The 20,826-nt window shown below is 40.8% G+C and overlaps 1 protein-coding gene across 2 annotated transcripts in view; it reads left to right on the top strand.

Annotated features, from left to right (window-relative positions):
* The window catches only part of AGPAT3 (1-acylglycerol-3-phosphate O-acyltransferase 3), a 124,631-nt gene that overhangs the window by 90,250 nt on the left and 13,555 nt on the right, over positions 1-20,826 (top strand). For both annotated transcript variants that reach the window (XM_054973982.1, XM_054973983.1), the window contains exons 2-4: positions 10,993-11,219; positions 19,531-19,700; positions 20,408-20,569. In XM_054973982.1, the coding sequence (XP_054829957.1) occupies positions 11,042-11,219; positions 19,531-19,700; positions 20,408-20,569 (510 nt within the window). In that variant the 5' untranslated portion in view covers positions 10,993-11,041. The remainder of the gene's footprint in view (positions 1-10,992; positions 11,220-19,530; positions 19,701-20,407; positions 20,570-20,826) is intronic.

Raw genomic sequence — 20,826 nt, 5'->3', positions numbered from 1 at the left:
GCACATGCGTGAGAGGCACCAAAGCAGGTAGGTGCCAGGGCCCACACTTCCTACTGGGAGGGCTAGGGGACCTGGCAACCCTAATGGCAGGGAGGAGGGAAGCAGCTGTTAAACTAAAAGCATAGTTGTAAGTATACCTGGTATACCTTACCTGGTATACCTTACAAAGATCTACAGAAAAAGAAAGCAATCTTGCTTTTCCAGTTTTAAACCTCTTCTAAAAAGGCATTAGACAGCAGACATCTTTATCGTGTCCTCACTCAGTTGTTTTTTTCCTAAACTGAAAAGTCCCAGTCTCTTTATAGCTTTTCCTCATGTATATTTCCTTAGAGAGTACAGTAGCACTTTTTAACAGCTGTGTGATAGAAATCCACATGTCCCCACCGTTATATCTTCCTGTATTGAATATTTGCCTATGTTAAAGGTGGAGTCATAAGCCTTTCTGAAATCAGTTGGCAACTTTAGGCAGGAATATCAGCAAAAATTATTTTACTTTACACCTCAGACCAGCATATCCTTACCTGTTACTGCTGTATTTGTATTCTTTTGTTTTCAGTTATTGTGTTTTCTGTTTTCCCTTTAACTTTGAATGTACTAACTTAATGCGTTGAATGCTCTCATAGTTGGTGATAGATCTGTAATCCCAAACAGTACAGATATACAAATGATGTGCAATTATGAATTTGAGTCACAAGTTTTACTATTGGTGCAATAGAAACAGTTGCTGTATGAGCTTTCATATGTTATGGTTGGACATGGAACTCTGTCTCTATCTCTGTCTGTCTGTCTGTCTGTCTGTCTGTCTGTCTCTCTCTCTCTCTCTCACACACACACACACACAAACCAGATTACCACAAAGTAATGAGCAGATGTTTGAGGTTAAAAGTGCTTACCACTTTTTGATAATTTGGCTGATCTTAATAAAAAGATTTGATATGGAAGTTATTTTTTAGAAATTGTGGTTTGCCACAGTAGAATGAACTCATTTGAGTTGAATTTAATTATTTTGGAGATGCTGCTGAACATGTGAAAGAGAGAACCTTTAAATATCCACAGCCCCTTCTCTCTAGCAAATGGGCACCTGAGTTAGAATCATAGAATGATAGAATCATAGAGTTGGAAGGGGCCATACAGACCATCTAGTCCAACCCCCTGCCCAGTGCAGAATCAGCCTAAAGCATCTCTGACAAGTATTCATCCCGCCTTCATCCAGTTGAGTAGGATCCAGCAGACTTGGGGGTGATGAATTAGATTAGCATAAGGAGATAGTGCTGTGGCCATATTGCTTCCAGCCAATAGAAATCTTTCTGTTCAGATATATAAAACTTTAGCTTTTATTTAGTATATTTCAGAGATTATAACTTTATAACCCTTTGACCAGATTCCTCTCACTTGCAGTTTACCTAATGATCTACAGTAACTGAAAATCAGAAACATGATGCATAATTACAGTGTGGTAAAATCATATTTGGTCCTTTACCTTACAAAGGAAATGAACTCACCAAATGAGAATCACACTATGGCTGCTTGCTGTTCACCCCAATTGAGCACCAAGCTTCAAGGCTGATATTTGAATTGGTGGCTCTTGGTCTGTAAAGTACAAATGTGAAAAGTGTCCTAAGCCAAAGTTGGCACCAAGAGAAATAGATGGGACTGTTTGGAGGGAATTAATGTGATTTTTGCCTTTTGTAGTGCAGATCCACTGGGAAAATATACCATGTAAAGAAAGCTTGGGTGACTGGTGTAAATCAAACCTCCAAGTGTGAAAAAGCTGCTTAAGCATCTAGAGTTTCTGTGCTCTTTCCAAATGCTACAATGAGTAGTTTCTAGTTAGGTGGTAAAAGGAGGAAGCTGCTGAATTACAAAGCAAAAACTCTCTCTCTGTGTGTTGGGTTTTGTGGATAACAGTTAATTTATTCAACCTCTTGAGAGCTAGGTCGCTTCCACACGTTCCAGTTTTGGGAACGTGCCATGTCCCAAAGCCATGTCTTCCTGATCCACTTCAAGAACTCACCTTTCACATGCATCGTCCTGATGAGTGTTTTGTGGGTGTATCAGCTAATAGGGGTAATCGGACAGTCATTTGTGCAAAGGAGTCCATGTTTGCATAGAGGCTTCAGCATGTACAGAGCAATATGTTTAGGCCATATTTGCATACTCTGTACATCTTGATCTTAAGGTATGTAGAGTGCAGGAATATTGGATTCTATGAACTTCTGTGTATAAATGACAGGCATGACTAGAGCAGGGTAGGCCAATGAGATCTTGATCATTCATCACATGTGAAGTTGGACCACCAGCTAGGGATTTCAGGTGCCTGCCGGTGGCGGGCAGTCTTCCAGTGGGAGGTTTTCGGCTGCCTGAAGGTTGTCTGCCACCGGCGGACATCCCAGAAACATGCACAGTGTACGTGCTCCCAACAGATGTGACAGTGTCACTTCCAGAACTGTTGTCATTGCGCTGGCCACGAAAGTACTCCCACATTTCATTTAGGGCCAAAATCAGCAACAAATGGGCCAATTATCAAAGAATCAGCCCCATGCAGAGCATGGGAGCACTCCTGCGGCCAGCATGATGATGTTACCTCTGGAAAAAAGACACACAGAAGGCACGAGGTAAGGGCCAGGTCTCCCCTCCCCCTCTCACCAGGAGATGTAGAGATCTGTCAACCCTACCACCAGCATAGGTTTGTTGTGCTCTTCATTATAATGAATAAAAGTGGCAAAAGGCATGTGAACAATTGATCATTCTTTCTTTCCTAGAACTCATGGAGCTTCACCAGCCTGACTAGAACAGTTCGGATTGGATTATTGCTGGACCTGTCTGTCACCAGAAAATGAACCGAACATTGCAGAATCTGCTTTTACCCCCTATTCATTTTAGTGGCAAATCAATGATATTATCACTTTAGTTTCAGCTAGTAATTCCAAGTGGCATAGGTGAATCGTTCAAAGGACACTGCAGAACAGAACCTGCAATAACAATTTCTGTCCTTGGATAGAAAGCTTTGGAAAACATCTTTATTTATATTTTTTTGTTTTATTTCATGGATATGTAGTAGGGTAGACACTCGTAGCAAAGTGTGGGAAGTGAGAAAACAGGAGAAATAAGGAAATAGTTTAAAGCTTGTAAATAAATAAAGGTAGTTTGAGAATTCTCTGGCAATTCTGTAAGAAGTCCTGGGTTATTCAAGCAGTTCTATAAAGTCTGATGTAAAATAATAATAATAATAACTGTGCTTATATACCGCTCTTCTAGACAGATGAGTGCCTCACCCAGAACTGTGAATAAAGTCACTGTTATTATTATCTCCCTAATACAGCTGGAGAGCTGGGGCTGAGAGGAGAGGCTTACCCAAGGCCACCGACTGAGCTCATGGCAGTAGTGGGATTCGAACCAGTACAGTGCTGATTTGCAGCCAAACTACTTAACCACTGTAGAGTGCTGATTTGCAGCCAGACCACTTAACCACTGTGCTACAGCATCAGATACAGTGTCCTGGGTGATTTAGCAAAATATTATTTGAGCATATATGTATATGTATATGTCATCGAGTTGCAATTGACTTATGATGATCCCAGCAAGGGGCTTTCAAGGCAAGTGAGAAGCAGAGGTGTTTTGGCATTGCCTTCCTCTGCAGACTCTTCCTTGGTGGTCACGCATCCAAGTACTGACCCTGTTTAGCTTCCAAGATCTGAAGAGATTGGGCTATATCATGCCTCCTTTTCTCCCTGAGCATAATGCATATATGTATATTTATCTATTTTGGAGCTGTAAAGAAAATTGGGCTACTGGGTAAGACTTTGAGATTTTCTGAAATCATACTTTGTATTATCAGAATCTTATTTACTATAGTTTATATCCATCATGGTCAGACATGTCACCTCTAGATTTAAGGATTTGTAAGTTACCTTCATGTATATCATCTTCGTCTCATTAAGTTAATAGTTAATTCTTTATTGTATTTCATTTGTAGATAATAAGAACTACTTCATGCTGGTCAGATATATTGGAGAGAAAGAATTGAGGTTGCCAGTCCCCCAACCCTCACCCCCTGCCCCCATTTACCTGGCTGGCAAGGGGGCCGCACCTCCCCAGGAACACTCCTGGCTGGCACAGCACACTCCTATGCTCTGCAGCAGCCTGATTCCGGCCCATTTTGTCCCGTATCAGGCTGCTGCAGAGTGCAGGAGTGCTTCTGTGCTCCACAGCAGCCTGATTCAAGCCCAAATCGACCTCTTATAGAGCGCAGGAGTGCTACCAGGGCAGCATGTGGCCTGCTGTGCAATGACATCACTTCCCAGAAGTGACATCATTGCACAGGCAAAGGGGATCGCACCAGGTAAGTGACAGGGCTCCAACTTCCCTCTGGGAGGTTGAGGGAACCTGGCAACCCTAAAAAGAGTTGATAGCATCTTCTTAAAAACTACAGTTTGATCTGAGATATAGGTATGGCATGTTGTGATCTTGTCTTGTCTGAGATACCATATGACATAAAAGTAAGATAGGGGCTTCACTGCATATATCATCACCTCAGAAATTGATTGTATCCTGTTCCAGTAAGTACTTGCTGTACAAGAAGTATATTTCTACTTGTGAAGAATTCTAGCTGCAAAAACGGAGCAGCTTTAAAAAAAAAAACCCTGAATTTTCCACTTGGAGTAATCCCATAATGTCTACATAGGAATTCTGTGTATTTTTAAAAATACTTCCCAGTACAGTGAATGTTCCATTAAGTTACAAGGTACTTGAAGTGACTTTCTTTCATACTTATGTTTATGGGAGAAGAATTTCATTGTGGGAAGACACTGTATGTGACAAAAGGAATTACTGATACGTCTTGTCTTCAGTCTGTTCAAGGCCTAACTGCATGTGCTTTTCAGTAACTGCCCAGCCTTGATTAGATAAGAGGTAGTGTTCTATGCTGCTATTGTTTTAAGCAAGATTTATACCTAGTCTGTGATCAACAAGTGCATTTAAGCTGTAATCAATCATAAGCTGTGTGACATGATATTCTAGCCAATGATAGCAAAATATTTGTCTACATAGTCAATGTGCTACCAGTTAGAACATCAGCCCGGCTTGCAAATTCTCCTGCAGTTGTAGTTCAACAAACCAGTCTTTTCAGCATACTAAACAGAGAGTGGACTCATTTTTGCCGCAAGTTTCTGTTTATAGAGCAGATCCATCTTTTATCTTGGTAACCAGATCCCTAAGCATCTCTTAATGGAACTCATTGCCACTTTTCTATTTATTTAAATGACATGCTATGAAGGAACTAATGCTCATCAGCTCACTGTTTATTGCCTCTTAATTAGGACCTATCTGACTTCTAACAATTTTGATTGAAGCACAGCACAAGAAAGACATACTTCTGCACTGGAGCATGGGAATCTGTTGCCTGAACTATTTTACTGTGATCGTAATGAACTGATGGCAGGAGTTCACATGTGCACTACTTTTTTTAACAGCACCAAAATGCGGTTCTAGTCAATCCCAAATCCTATACTTGAATCCTGCTTTTGCTCTCAGCCCATTCCCCAGACTTCTAAGCTTTCTAAATGGCTTTCCATATCCAGCTGCCTTCTTGTATACTTTTTGCTCCTCCTGTACCTGCTAAACTGAATTATGGTGTTGAAACTTTGGAAATCCCTTTCCAGAGAGGTTTGCCTGTCTCCCTCTGTCATTGTCTTCTTCTCACAAGTGAAGTTTTTTTCCTTTCATTTGGCATATCCCCAGTAAACTCTTATTGGCCCTCTTGCCTGGTTGTGTGTGCTGGTTTATGTTTTAAAATCGTATTTATATATGCATTTTAAATGTTATTTTAATGTTTTAATATCTGTTCATCACTTTGGGGACCATGAACATACATATTCTAAGTAAATAAATAAACCTCTGCTGCCACTTAGCCTAAAGCCCAGTGGTGTATTCTTGCTTGTTCTTTACTCTGTCAAGACTCTTCTGTACACATGCTGAGGTGTCTTAGAGACATGCTCCCTTTGAGAGCCCACTTTCAAGCAGGAGTTTATGGCATCTGTGTGCTCATAAAGTTGTTTAGCGTTTGTTAACTAGGCTTTTCTTTGAATTCATAAGCATGGATTGATTTACTCATACTTGAGGCCATTGCTTTCCATCCTCTGTCTGAATCTCTAGGAATTGAGTATTTATCTATAATGATCTCTGAGTTGCTTTTTATTCCTTTATCATAGAAACAACTGGAGTTGAATTTATACAGTTGTGCAAAGTATAACCAAGAAGAGGAGAAAGTAAACCTGCAGAACTCTGAAACCAGGAATAAGGATGAGGACAAGATGTTGCAGTATCTGTTCAATATCTTGCTCTCATGAAGCCTTTGGTACCGCTGTCAGCACAGTTACTGTGCCTACATTGACACTTACATGTGTAAAATGTGTATCATGGGGGTTTCAAGTAAGCATTGACCTATAGGAGATAACTAGTGTAAATGTTATTATTTATTAACAAGATTTTTAACCTATCTTTATGCCATCACAGGGCCACTGACGTGGCTAATAAATTTAAAACATGCATATTAAAACATCGTCTTAAAAGCCTTTAAAATTAACACATAAATGCATCATTAAGACAATGTAAAACCAGAATTTAAAATATATACAAAAATAAAAAGTTAAAAACATTGAGGAGGAAGGAAGAATCACTGAGGAAATGCCACTGGGAGAAGACAGCAACAGAAGGGGACAGGCAAATCTCCCTGAGGAAACAGTTGGAGAGTTTTGATGCCACTACTGAGAGCTTCTCCCACATTGCCAGCTGCCTAATTTCAAAAGTTGGGGGCACAAAGCAGGGCATTCAAAGATGGTCGAGTAGTTTCATAAGGGAGTAGGCGATCCTACAGGTGTGTTAGTTCCAGGCCATATAGGGCTTTAAATGTCAGCAGCACCAACACCATGAATTGTGCCCAGAAACAGATGGAGCCAGCCAAGAATGGAGTGCTATGTTCCCTGCTTATAAAAATCCAGTGAACATTTTGAGCATTCAAAAGTGTACTGGAACTTTCCTTCTACTTGGTACCACCTGTGTCTGCATGTTACAGTAATCCTCAGATGCATGTATATATTTTCCTCAGTGCCCATCTTTAAAAAAATATAGCAAGCAGTAGACAACTTGAGACTTTGATGGCTGCTGCTGTATGATACAGAGTGGACAGGCTGTGTGCTAAATGGGCTACAGTGGAAGATCGGAGAGGATATATCCTTCCCTTGACAGTGGCCTGAGTATTCCATTTGCAGGTACAATCATTTTGCTCATGAGGGATTGGTTTCTCTTCTGCATCTTCTTTTAAGTGTGGTGGTCTTAGAAAACAAATAACTTACTGAGTAGCATGCTCTTGCTCTAGCAGTGCTCTTACAAGAATGTATGTAGATCCAATAGCTGTGCAAGGGGCTTGCAGAAGCAAGCTTTTTTGCCAAAATCTTTTCATGGCTTTGAGAGCTTAGAGTGGTAAGATTTGGCCAGGCATCATGCAGATGTTGGGCATCTCATTCTTCTCATCCTTCTGTTTCTTTGCTTACAGGTAAATGAGTAGGCACAGCAAATACAGAAATGGATAGTGTAATGGAAAAATCAATCCCAGAAATTGCAGCTTAATAAACAGCTGCAAGAACTTAACCTGTCTGTGGTGCTTCCTCCATGAATTGATTTGTGTACTGGTGACATTAATGGCCAATTCAGACTCTGCCCACAATGGGAAGACATACAAATATGTATTAGTTTCAGAAATGTCAATGTAATATATTATCTGGAGAAGGTTTCCTAGAAATTATAGCATTAAAATTGAGTGAGGAAATTACTAATTATGCTAGACTGTGTTGGGTCCAGTTCACATCACTGATGTTCTGAAACCTGTTCTGTAGCCAACTCTCTTCCTGTGTACCTTCTCCACATGTGTGAAGAAGTTTGCTTTCTTGCTACCTAGTTGCTGTTTGCCTATTGTTACTGAACTGGAAATAGTGCATCCAGAGGGCAATAGTTATGTCAACAAGTGGTAATTAAAGTAGTAAGAGCAAGAATGGCATGATGATTTAATGTCAGTTGAAATATAAGATTGTAATAATATAGTGGGAGATTGCACACTTCTTTCTGGGCTGTATCCTAAGACTCATGTTTGAATGTTTCTCCATATACAAATGTTTATTATACATAAAATCTATTCATTTTCATTTTTAGTTTGTCTTCTCATTGAATCCCAAGGCAGATTAAGTATGACGTAAAAAAAAAAATCCCATCAATCAATAAGCAGATTGTAAGATTTGATAACATTTGAATCTACCTATTCAAACATATCTGTCTAATGCAACAGATCAGTATAGCAAAGACTTCATCTTAAACAAAAATCCTGACCTGAACCATTGCATCCCAGCTTTGATCCTTCTACAAGAAAGCCCTCCTGAACAATTCTGTTTCAGTATGAAAGGGAGGGATTCTAGGCTATGCCAGTTCTTTTTATGGAGGAACATTCAGAGCCAAACTACAAGTGACGGCTGACACAGGTTGGACACTTGTCAGCTTCCCTCAAGTTTCGATGGGAAATGTAGGCGTCCTTGTTTTACAGCTTGGCTCTCCATTACAGCTGCAAGACCAGGTTGCCTACATTTCCCATCAAAACTTGAGGGAAGCTGACAAGTGTCCAACCTGTGTCAGGCGTCACTTGTAGCTTGACTCTCAGTCATGTGAGTGCTGTCTGAAGTGATGGGGCCCAGACACAGGTCTTCCCAGAGTTTACTATTCAGGCCAAATTTCTCTTTTCATCCAAACACCCACTTAAATCCACACTTTTTCTTGCCCATTGCTGCTCTCCAAACCGAGGCTTGCTTTTCCTTTGTTCTCTCCTATTTTTAGACATCTGAGTGGCAACAGAAGTTTACTTGTACAGGACTAACAAAGCACCTTGCTCACCAAACTATTTTCCCTTATGAGCTGAATTATTTACACTCACTGTGCCCCCTTGTGGTAGCTGCCACTTAGCATGCATAATACATTTAGTAGTCTTCATTGCAGTTTAATCATATTCTGAACTTGGCCCCAAAGTACAATAAAAAAGTCTGCACAATGAGGCCAGGTGCACCATGCGATAAGGGAAGGTGCCTCTATAAACTGGGATGGAAGCCTCAGGTTTCCAGGAAAATCTCCCAAATTTAAAAAATACTCCTCCACACACAAAAAAGAGAGAAGCAGTATGTGCAGGTGCAAACTTTGTAAGTAAACTGACTAAAATGTCACACAATCATGGTCAGCATTATGGAGTTACCTTAGAAGCTTTGTAATGAAACCTTTTAAAAGTAAGAGGATCTAAAAGTAAGAGGCTGAGGGATGGGAGAAAAGTCGAGGACAGAAGGCAGAAGTGGGTGGGAGAGAGAAAATGGTAAGGAGAATGTTGAGGAAAGAGAAAGCAGTGATGATGGGAAGGAGAAGGTGGCAGTGGTGGGGTATGGGGAGGCCAAGCAAGAGAAGGAGCAAGTGTGGGAGCAGAGGAGGGATAGGGTTTCCCCTCTCCTTCAAGTCTGTGTGGGCCCCCCTCTTGTCTCATTATAAATAACATGGGGAAGGTAATAAAAATTTGCAACAGATGTTCAAAACCTAAACAAAAGGCACATACTTGGAATATTTGACAACATTTCATTGCCTCAATGCTACTTTCACTGATCAACCCAAAAATCTATGGGAGTAAGAGAGAAAAAGAGAAACTTCCACTGCTTGCATTTTTAAAAAGCTGATGATATTCCATTTGATTTTCCTGAAATCTTGACAGTTGTACCCCACACCCAAGGGACCATTTCCTTCAGATTTCATAGGATGAATAAACATGACTTTATAAGAAACCGAATTTTTACATTTTTCCGGAAGCTCCTTATGTTGGCTGTGGAGCTGCTTTTGCTCTATGATATGAGTTGTGTGTGTTTCCTGCCGTCAAGTTGCTTCCAACTTGCTGGCGACCCTATGAATTAACTATCTTCAAAACATCCTAGTATTAAGAGCCTTGCTCAGATCTTGCAAACTGGAAGCCTTGGTTTCCTTTATTGAGTCAAACCATCTCATTTTGTGTCTTCCTCTTTTCCTAATGTCTTTCCTAGCATTCTTCAATGAGTCTTGTCTTCTCATGATGTGACCAAACCTGAATTATATGTTGGATCACGGATCTAGATATTCTTGAGACAGAGTTTAGGGGTGTGTGTGTGTATTTATATAGTTGTACTTATTTATTTATTTATTTATTTATTTATTTATTTATTTATTTATTTATTTATTTATTTATTTTGGCAACAGTGGGCTAGGATGCAAACACTCATTTCCACCACAAAAATGTTGTTGTGGCAAGTTCTATTTTATATTTGGTGCTTTTTCCCCACCCTTATTTGAGCTGGCAACTACGAGACCAGAAAGCACCCTTATGAGGGAGGCATTTGGTCTGATTCCTGCCAGCTGCAGACACTTTGTTCTGTCAACTGTTTTGTTCCAACAGTGTGTAGAGGGAGATGAAACCTGCCTTTAGCAAATAGCAGGGTTTTTTCTGGATCATTTGCCAGCCCTGTGTAATATTAAAGTGTGCCAGCTTGCTTACAGTTTCAAAGTGCTTCTAAAAGCAACATTTAATTGTAAAGGCAAGGCAATTTTTATTGTGCTGTTCATATAAAATCATCATCTATAATGGGCCTTCAGAAGCCAGGGCTTTGGAAAATCAACTTACTGTGAAAGAATGGCAAGTACACAAGAACTGGATTGTTGTCACCGATAGCAAGAGCTCCTGTTACCATTGCTTAGAAATGGTCTGTGGCATAATGCTAAACAAGATTTGACCCACAGCTGAGAGACACCTGAATGGTATTGGCTTGGAGATCCAGGTTTCCCCGCCCCCCCTTCTCCACCTACTGTTTACAGAAGAGAAATGCTCAACATTTTCTCATCTAAACTGGATGCTTTATTTGCTAAGTGCTGTTCCTCTTTTTCTTTTTATAGGACTGTTATTCTGAGTGAAGGACCTTGCAAGCGCCACTAAGCAGTTATCATGGGCTTAATTGCATTTCTGAAGACCCAGTTTATTGTTCACCTCCTGATTGGGTTTGTCTTCGTTGTGAGTGGGTTCATCATTAACTTCATCCAACTATGCACACTAATCCTCTGGCCTATAAGCAAGCAGTTTTATCGACGAGTAAACTGTCGCCTTTCCTATTCGTTGTGGAGCCGTGAGTATGCTATGTTTCTCTCCAGTAAATGGGGGATGACTCTTCTTCCCACTAGAGTTTCTCAGACTGTGGGACATGGTTTCCGGGGAGCAGGAAGGACATGAGGAGGCAGGTACACGTGCAAGCGCTGGGGCACTGGGAATGACGTGTAGCTGCTGCTCATGGGAAGACGAGCAATGTCTGGGGATCATGCCTACAGGCACCATCTCTTTTTCTCTCCCTGGTCTCTCTCTCCAAAGCAGACTCTGTGTTCCAGTAGGCAGAGAGAGGGAGGCAGGCCCTAAGTGGGCATTTGGTAAGAAGCAGCTAGAGGAACACATGACTCCACTCTGGGCGCTTAGAGCAGTTTACCAGGATTTGTTACTTTTTCTTCATTTTCCACCCCCCCTCAACTCCCCAGAAAACCAGTTGTCTGCACAGTTGAGGCAGTGCCTTTTTTCTTTCTCTCAGCAGGCCAAGACAGCAGGCAGTGCTAATTTCTTCTCTGGTGTTAGTACCAGCCTCATCAACAAGCCTCTCTGCAACATCACCCCCTGCTGGAGAAGAAGGGATTCTTTTCCTTCTTAAAAAATATTAATGGAATTTATTAATGAACAAGTGTAAAGTGATGCATGTTGGGGCTAAGAATCCCGGTTTCACATACACACACTGATCCAATTTGAGCTGGTAGTGACAGACCAAGAAGGAGTTCTGGGAGTGGCTTGATAGAAATGTCAACCCTTTGTGCAGCTGCTGTAAAAAACGCAAATGGCCATACTTAGAAAAGGAACAGAGAATAAAAGTACCCTTATACGAATCTATGGTGAGACCACACATGGAGTACTGTTCACAGTGGGGGATTCCACATGATCAATTTTGATCGGACTTTCTGAGCAGTCATGCCGCGGTGGAGTCCTACGAATCCACTTCTCCCCGATTCCACATTAGGCTTTTGTTTCGCACATTTCATCGGCTCAAAGTCCATCATGCGGAATTTTTGACAGGATAAAAATCGATTCCTCGTCGCTTTTTCCAGGGGAAGTGTCGAATGATGCACATCTTCATTTTTTAAAAAAAAATTTCCCCCCAAAAACCCGTTGCTGCACATAAACGTTGCATCAAACCAACACATTAGAAAAAAAATTCTCACAAAAAAACGTTGCTACACATAAACGTTGCATCAAATAAACATATTGGATAGGCCAGAGCACTTCCTGCAGATATTGTGGAAGAGTATTGGCTATTGACATTTGGAGGGAAAATTGTTACCAATGACCCCGCGTCTAATCTTTCCCGCTTTCTTCGTGAGCAGTGTGGTTTTGTGATAGGTGTTGTGTTGAGGACGGTCTCTTTCTCCCTCCATGAAATGCCTAGACCACTAGTTTAACGCTGAAGTCCCTCCATCACACTTTCACTCTACCTCAGAAGCTGGAAGCTGTCAGCGAGCAACAAGTAACAAATTTGGCGTGTTGTAAAATGGACCCATTATTGGTCAGCTGTTGTCATGTGACACAGGATATGTTTCTGCATAGATTTGTAGAAACGTTGCAACGTTTTTTTACATTTTTTTTTAAAAAAAGAGGGGAAGGGAAAGGGTAGTGGGTGTAGCTTAGAAAACATGACTGGCCAATCAAATTAAGTTGATTCGAAGGGCGAGAGAAAAGGGCAAGGGTGGGGAGAACATCGGATAAAGAATTCCGCTTGATTAAAATCCCTAATCTGCTGCGCATGGACAAATAAGTCAGGGGAAAGCAGGATGGAAAAAAAACGGACAAAATGTGCAGTGACTTCAAATCTGCTGCTAGGATTGCCTTCCCACTTGTGGAAACACAAGAAAAAATCGGAAGTCATTTAGAAGCTGAAGCAGGGAAAACCATTCGTGCGGAATCACCCAGATCTAGCCACACTGCTCCTAGAAAAAGACATTGTAGAGCTTGAAAAGGTGCAGAAAAGAGCAACCAAAATGATCAGGAGGATAGAGCAACTGCCCTGTGAGGATAATTTAAAACACTTAGGGCTGTTTAGCTTAGAAAAAAAGGCAAGTAAGGAGAGGCATTTCAGAGGTATATAAAATTATGTATGGTAGACAGGGGGAAGCTTTTCTCTCTCTCAATACTAGAACCTGGGGTACTCTACTGGAGTTAAAGGATAGGAGTTTCAGGACAGACAAAATGAAGTACTTCTTCACATAGTGCACAGTTAAGTTGTGGAACTCCCTGCTACAGGATGTGGTGATGGCTGCCAGCCTTGGAGGCTTTAAAAGGAGAGTGGACAAATTTATGGAGGACAAGGCTATCAATGCTACTAGTCATGATGGCTGCCTGTCATAATGAATATCTACTCCCTCCAGTGCCAGAGGCAGTGTGCGCCTCTTTATATCAGTTGCTGGGGAACATTGGTGGCAGGCTGCTCTTGCAATCATCCACCTGTGGGCCTCCTAGAGGAAACTGGTTGTGCACTGTGTGAACAAAATGCCGGACTAGATGGATCTTTGGTCTGATCCAGCATGACTGTTCTTGTGAACCTTAAATATTTCTCTCTGTTGCTCCATACTCCATCTTCTTCCCACCTATATTTTCCCACATTGCTGCTTCCACTGTCTTTTCCCACATCTAGATCTATTTTCTTATTCCTTATTGCCTTTTTTCCGTAGTACTTTGACAGTTCTTTTACTTTCAAAATTACAGTTGCCAGTATTTTCTGTCTATGGACTCACGTAAACAATTGTTCTAAGGCTCACAAAGTTTTGGAACATAACCTGTTAATTTGGAGCAATACTCTCCTACATCCTTAGAACCTGTCGTAAGGAAATGGAGCCACTCTCTTATTTGAAGGGGAAAAATTAAGAAGAAAGCAGGTGTAATCTTTTATGGAAGAGTTATTTCGGCTTGCTTTGCAGTGAACTCCTGCTAAATTGCTGTTTGACTAAGTTGCTACAGGCACCAAGTCAGTTAGAGACTGCTTGCTTCTAAGCTTTCCTGCCTTCAGTCCACCCTGGTCCTTTTCCTCAAGTACAGGAAGGTTGACAGCCAGTTCATGTGCTGTGTGCAGCATTTTTTATATCAACTTGCCTAGAGGCTCTTGTCTCCAGTGACCTTACTTTGAAAAATGCTGAGGAACTGGCAGCTTCCAGTAATCTGGCAAGAACAGGGTGGAAGGGAAATGTATTATTTTTGTATCAAAGCTTGTAAGGGCTACTAGAAAACTAAGTTGAAATCCTTGGAAGCACTTAAGTGGTCATTGGTTATATCCAAATGCATTCCAAGGTATGCATTCCATTCAAATAATTTCACAAGTGCCATGATCTACTGATGTCAGTAGTAATTCTCAATATCAAGATTTTGGTTCATTAAAATTGATTGAGGAAATTTAAATTTTGTATAATGGTTGAGTCTCTTTTTCTCCTCTTTATGTCTGCTTCCTTTGCTTACACTGAGAATGTTGATATGACAAGAATAGCTCTGCTATGAATAGTGTGCAAAGACCAGCTTCCATTTGAAGCTCCTGTTTCGGGGGGGGGGGGGGTTAGCTTAATTTAACAGTGTTAGGGTGGGGAAATAATAGACAAAGAATAGTGCAATTCAACTATACTAGGTGAGCATTTTACCAAGAGGTGAAATATCTGTCAGCTGGGTGGGTGGATGTGAGCCTTGCTTGTAGCACAAAAGTTGCCAGTACTTCTTTTATGGTAGGAGGGGGCAGGGAGGTAGCAGCTTAATGACAGAGTTCATTTTGGTACGCATGTAAAGTCAGTAGGTTAAGTCCATGGCTTCTTCAGGAAAAGAGCTGGGTAAGAGCCTATTCCTGGGACCCTAGAGAATAGCTATGAATCAGTGCTTGGTTCCATTAAAGGAACTCATCATCACACCTTGACTTTCCAAACCTGTTGGGATATCTGACCAAATGGGATATATGTGGGGCTTCTGAAAATCAGATGCAAGAACTAATGATATGAACCTCATGGGAAGAAAGAATAGTTTCACACAGGCTGATGGTGCTGGTAACAGAGGCTCAGTGGAGGCAGCTTGGTATGGTCATAACCCATTGAAAACCCAAAGACTGCACTGGTTCTATCTTGGTCCCAGCACAACTTGTGCTAATTATTTCTTCCTGGTCATTATTTCCTCACCTCTAAGTGATGTTGTCTGTGGACTTAGAGATGCTTTAGGGACTTAGTACTGTTTCCTAAGAAGGGAAAACATGGCTGTTATGTGATAGAAGAAGGCAATAGACAGTACCTATGCTGAGGCTTGGTGCAGAAGAGCTCGCTGATTACTAAACAGCAATTTTGAATCTGGGTTACAAATGAAGTGTTAAGATTCCCATTTTAATATTAAAAAAAAATTAGAACTTATTTTTTGTTATTCATTCATACCTCTCCTTTGTCCCCATTTGGGACACAAAGAGGCTTACATCATTCTCCTTTTCTCCATTTTATCCTCACAAGTGCCCTGTGAGGCAGGTGAGGCTGAGAGTGTGTGACTGGCCTCTAAATTCATGGCAGAGTAGGAAACGGAACTTGGTTCTCCCAGATTCTAGTCCAACAGTCTAATCACTGCACACAACATCAAGTTACAGCCGAAACTTGCATTTTGTTATGTATACACAGATTATTATGTGAAAACATTTCGGTGATCCCTATACTTTTCTGGACTACGTTGTGCTGATTCACATGCTTAGTATATCTCTCCCTATAACAACACATCACTAGGTTTCCAGATGAAGTGCCATAACTGATGAGTCTTCTTGAGTTTAAGATAATGTGAATTGATCTGTTGGTTGTAGCCTTGGATGGTTGTTGCAGTCAAAACAGGCCTCTCCAGACTGAGAATCTATTTTCCAGAGCTGAATTCAAGCACACTTTAATTTTTTTATATAAAAGAAACTACATATAAATGGGACACCACCTTGTGCTACAATTATTTGATGAAGTTATTTTGGAATCATAATCCCTTTTCCCACTGTGGGATGCCAATCGTGTGGAAGTCATTCACAGACTCACTCCCTTAGGAGGCTTCAGTCTCTTGCTGAGTAGCTCTTAACTAAAATTATCAATGCTGCACTTCTGTGAAAAGCTCCTTCCTGTTGTAAAGCAGCACTGATGTTTCATCTGACTTCCTGCCTAGAGAAAACACTTTGCTGCATATTTAATTCATGAAGGAAATCTATATTCCAGCCCTATTCATCCCGTTATCTTCAGATGACTTGTGCTTTTTAAGAGCTCTGCTTGTTCAGTTTTTAGTCTGGTAGCAAGCAATAATAGTCTGTTCAAATGGAAAAGTATTTATTTTCTGTATGTTGCGGTCTACTAAATTATAGAGTGGTTCCCTGTTTCTCTTTGGGCTTATTTTTGCATATTGTTTAAAGTATTACAATGGCATTTTCTGCCCAGTGTTAGCTGACGTTCTGGCTGCTATTCGTGTGTTTCAGATTTGTGTTTATTGGTGTAAAATGAAAATATCACTAACCTACCAGTCCACAGCTCTCAAGGTTAGAGGGGTTATTCTTTTAATACAAAAGAATATCTGGCAGCCAGTCACCCCCTTGCAAAGAACACAGGAACCAGTTGTATTGATTCAGACCCAAAGATTCATCATGCTAAGGATTTCTTTGCAGCAGTGACTAGCTGGATGCCTCTGAGAAGTTAGACGATAGCTCTCTTCTGTTTCTTCTAACCATCTGCTATTCAGAGATGTACTGCATTGAAAATGGAAATTCCATTTAGCTATCATGGCCATGGATAGACATGTCCTTTATGAAGTTGTCTGGCCCAGGAGCAGGCAACACCAGGCAGTGGCATGCTCAGCAGGCAGGGCTTGTTCTCTTCCCAAGCGACCAAGGGGAGTTCCTGAGTTACTGGCAGAACTACTGGGGTCTGAAGCATAGGAATCGGACATAGCTTATGGCAGCCATTGCTGTTGATTCCTTTTTTCCTCTTTGGGCAAATTAATTCTATTTTATCATAACTCCTCTCAGTTTCATACATAGTCTGCCATGTAGTACAAATGGCTGCTGTTTGGTAGAAAATATCTACCGCTATTCTGGCACTTGTACAAAAAATAGATGTACAAGAAAAGTTTCAAGCATCATACTTTAAAGATGAAGAAAAATGTACAAATGACTTCTACAAACAGTTTTCTAAATGAATCTTACGATGTAGGACTCAAACTTGTGACTGTTGAACACTTTTACAATTGAGGGCTAAAAAACTTGCCTAGGGTCAGAGCTAAATATTTCCATTTAAGACTTGGTGATCAGTGGATTAAAACAAAACTTGAAGCTGTTAGAATACAAATTTGTAATAAGCATTTAAAGCAGAGGTACTTAAAGACTGAACCCATTTGCAATGCACTTAATTGCTGCCTACCTCATATTTTTAAAAAATCCTGTCTAAACAATTCTTGTACATTGTATTGATGTAATAAATTATGCATTTCTCTGAATTTCCATTCTTCTACCTTTTAAAACTACACTGTTAAGCGTAAAGTTTAGTGCTGGATATATTTATCAGGAGCCATCATCACATTTCTTAGGAGGCAAGTTTGCTTGAAGCAAAAAAGAATTTCTGCTTAGTAGATGAATTAGATATCAGATCTCTAGTAGCCTAGGCAACTAGGATTCTGGGTTCTTCCCAGCCTTGGAAGTTGGCACTTCAAGCTGTTGGTGTTTCTTTAGAGTTCTTTACACTGTTTTATTCTCTTTTCCTTAAGCTGTTGGTAGGAGCTGTTGGGGAAAGAAGAGCACATTTTTGTATGCTCCTTTGGGCAATCCCACTCTGCTGCATTGGTACCTTACCTTATAAAAGGCAAACACACAGACAGAGGCTTAGATGGTGAAGATCTTTATTCAGAGGGTTACATTGCAGGGAAAGGATACAAGGGATGCTGTTGTCAGCAGTGTGATTGTAAGTTAAAATAAATTCCGATGGAGGCAAAACCTGATTAATACTCTTAACAGGGTTTGTAATCTAGTACAAGAGAAAATATCACATTTAGATTTCCTAAAGTGTTTTAAAGCCATACTCTTAAAAGAAACACAGGTTTCTTGCAAGTTAGAAGCAGCCTGTTCACTGGAATGTAACTTGGAGTTAGTGCTTGTGTAATGCTGTGAATTTTGCCTAACCGTGACCAATTGAGAGTGGGCAATGGGGTCACATTACCCCTCCATCCCCTACCTTCATGTTTTGAAGAGGACTTCAGATCCTGAGTTAAATGGAAACCTGCTTAGCTCTAATCACAATGAATATTCCTGCTGACATAATGTTCAACTGTGACTAGGATTAGTAGGAAAAATTTCTCACCCATAAGAAAAAAGTGGGGGATTAGAGCATACAGTCTCATGGCCTATTCCTAGTTGTTGCACCTTAGTTGAGCCATTGTCTGAATTGCATCTCTATCCTAGTGAAAACAGTGGAATTCCAAATTATCTTTACTAGTAGTATCTATGAAAAACATTGCCAATTGCAAATTAATATAAAAAGGACCTTTCTGACACTGAAAAATAAGACTGAGCCCTACGATGAAAGGCTAAGGGCCTTGGGAATGTTTAGTTGGGAGAAGAGGAGGTTGAGGGGGGACATGATTGCTCTCTTTAAATATTTGAAAGGCTGTCATTTGGAGGAGGGCAAGGAGCTGTTCCAGTTGGCAGCAGAGGGTAGGACGTGAAGCAATGGGCTTAAATTACATGCACAAAGGTACCAGCTGGATATTAAGAAAAACTTTTTCATGGTCAGAGTAGTTCAAAAGTGGAATCAGCTGCCTAGGGAGGTGGTGAGCTCCCCCTCACTGGCAGATTTCAAGAAGAGGCTGGATGAATACTTGTCAGAGATGCTTTAGGCTGATCCTGCACTGGGCGGGGGTTGGACTAGATGGTCTGTATGGCCCCTTCCAACTCTATGATTCTATGATTGGAACCAGAGATGTTTTTCCTCATTGAAGAGTTGTTTTATTCCTTGTGCAAGAGCATTATGTGAAGAAATTGAAACTAACCAAAAAGATTCTTGGGTTTGGCTCATTTTTTTAAAAGATTCAAGCATATATCAGAAACTCTGCCCCAGTACATATCAAAACATCTCTGCAACTCTGAAGTCTAAAATGTCCTATCTTTAAAAGTGGAGTTGTGTTGTCAGTATTCAGATTGTGGTTTGCAGTAAATTAGTCCTGGGCTGTGCATATGGTAGATTGCTTGAGTTTATACCAAGCAGAAGCAATGTAATGGCAAAATTGAAAACAACTGCAATGGAGTGGCTTGAAAAGAAGCCAAGATGGAGATAGATTGCAGTATATGGCAAAATAAGATGTTACACCAGATCTTTCTTTCTCTTGTGATCTAGAGTTAGTGATGTTACTGGAATGGTGGTCAGGCACAGAATGCACTTTGTTTTCGGACCAGGCTGCAGTGGATAAGTTTGGAAAAGAGCATGTCATCATTATCCTGAACCACAACTTTGAAATCGATTTCCTATGTGGCTGGACCATGACAGAGCGCTTTGGTGTGTTGGGGGTGAGTTGCTTATAGCTTTGAACTTACCATTTAGTAAACCATAACTTTTTTATTTTTCATGTTGGTGTTTGGAAGAAGGAGGTAGTTGTTTTTCGTATATTCAGTTTGGTGAATTTCCTCCCTGCAATGCTAACAGCAAAATTAATATTGCCAGTAACTTGGGGTAGAGTTCTTGATCTGCATGTTGAAGCTTTCAATACTAGGAGAGGGGCCAAAGAGCAGCTGAAGAGAATCTGATTTGCATGCAGATGGTCCTGGGTTAAAAGAAAAAAGATCAGATAGTAGGTGAAAGATTTCTGCCTGACATCCTGGAGAGCTGCTGCCAAATTGTGTAGACAATGCCCATCTCTGTTCAGTATAAGAAGCCAACATTTTGGTGGCAGCTGCCACTGAAGCAATGTTATTTTAATCTGCCCAGCCAATCAACTCTCCAGTGGCCAATTACAAGCACTGCTGGCCAAGTGCCTGACCTAGCCCCACCCACTTTCTAAAAACACTTGGTGGGAGTCAGAAAAAGTATTGGCAGATGCCATGGTGCCCAGAGGCACTGTGTTGGGAACCTCAAGATAGCCTCACATGTGTTCAGTCATATTCAGTTTTAGCATGGGTGTATAATGTCCCTTCTTTGCCTGGAAAACCAGACTTGCTGAGCTGGATGGACCATTGTAGATCAAGAAATAGATGCCATTTTGTGGAATTTCTTTCAGAGCTCAAAAGTTCTTGCTAAGAAAGAGCTGCTTTGTGTGCCCCTAATTGGCTGGACATGGTACTTCCTGGAGATTGTTTTCTGCAAAAGGAAATGGGAAGAAGATCGAGACACTGTTATTGAAGGGCTAAAACGATTGGCTGATTATCCAGAATATATGTGGGTAAGTGAACTAATGGACCATTTCTTCTGCACTTTGAATACAGTGGTGAAAGGCATAGTCTTGTCTGGTGAGGGTATTTTCATAGTCTAATTATAATGAGCTATTACTGGGTTTGTGTCTAATAGATAGCATGCTGTATAGCATCATTCCATGTCCCTGTCACCAGGATGGATATGTATAGCCAGTATCCTCTTAAATCCTTAGTTTTTATGGCCTGTCTTATCAAAAGGCTGACCATATTTTTGGGGAAATGTGGG

The sequence above is a fragment of the Eublepharis macularius genome, chromosome 3 (genome assembly GCF_028583425.1).
Source record: "Eublepharis macularius isolate TG4126 chromosome 3, MPM_Emac_v1.0, whole genome shotgun sequence".
NCBI lineage: Eukaryota > Metazoa > Chordata > Lepidosauria > Squamata > Eublepharidae > Eublepharis > Eublepharis macularius.
Note: the sequence above shows the minus strand (reverse complement) of the source record. Positions and strands in the feature narration are given on the sequence as shown.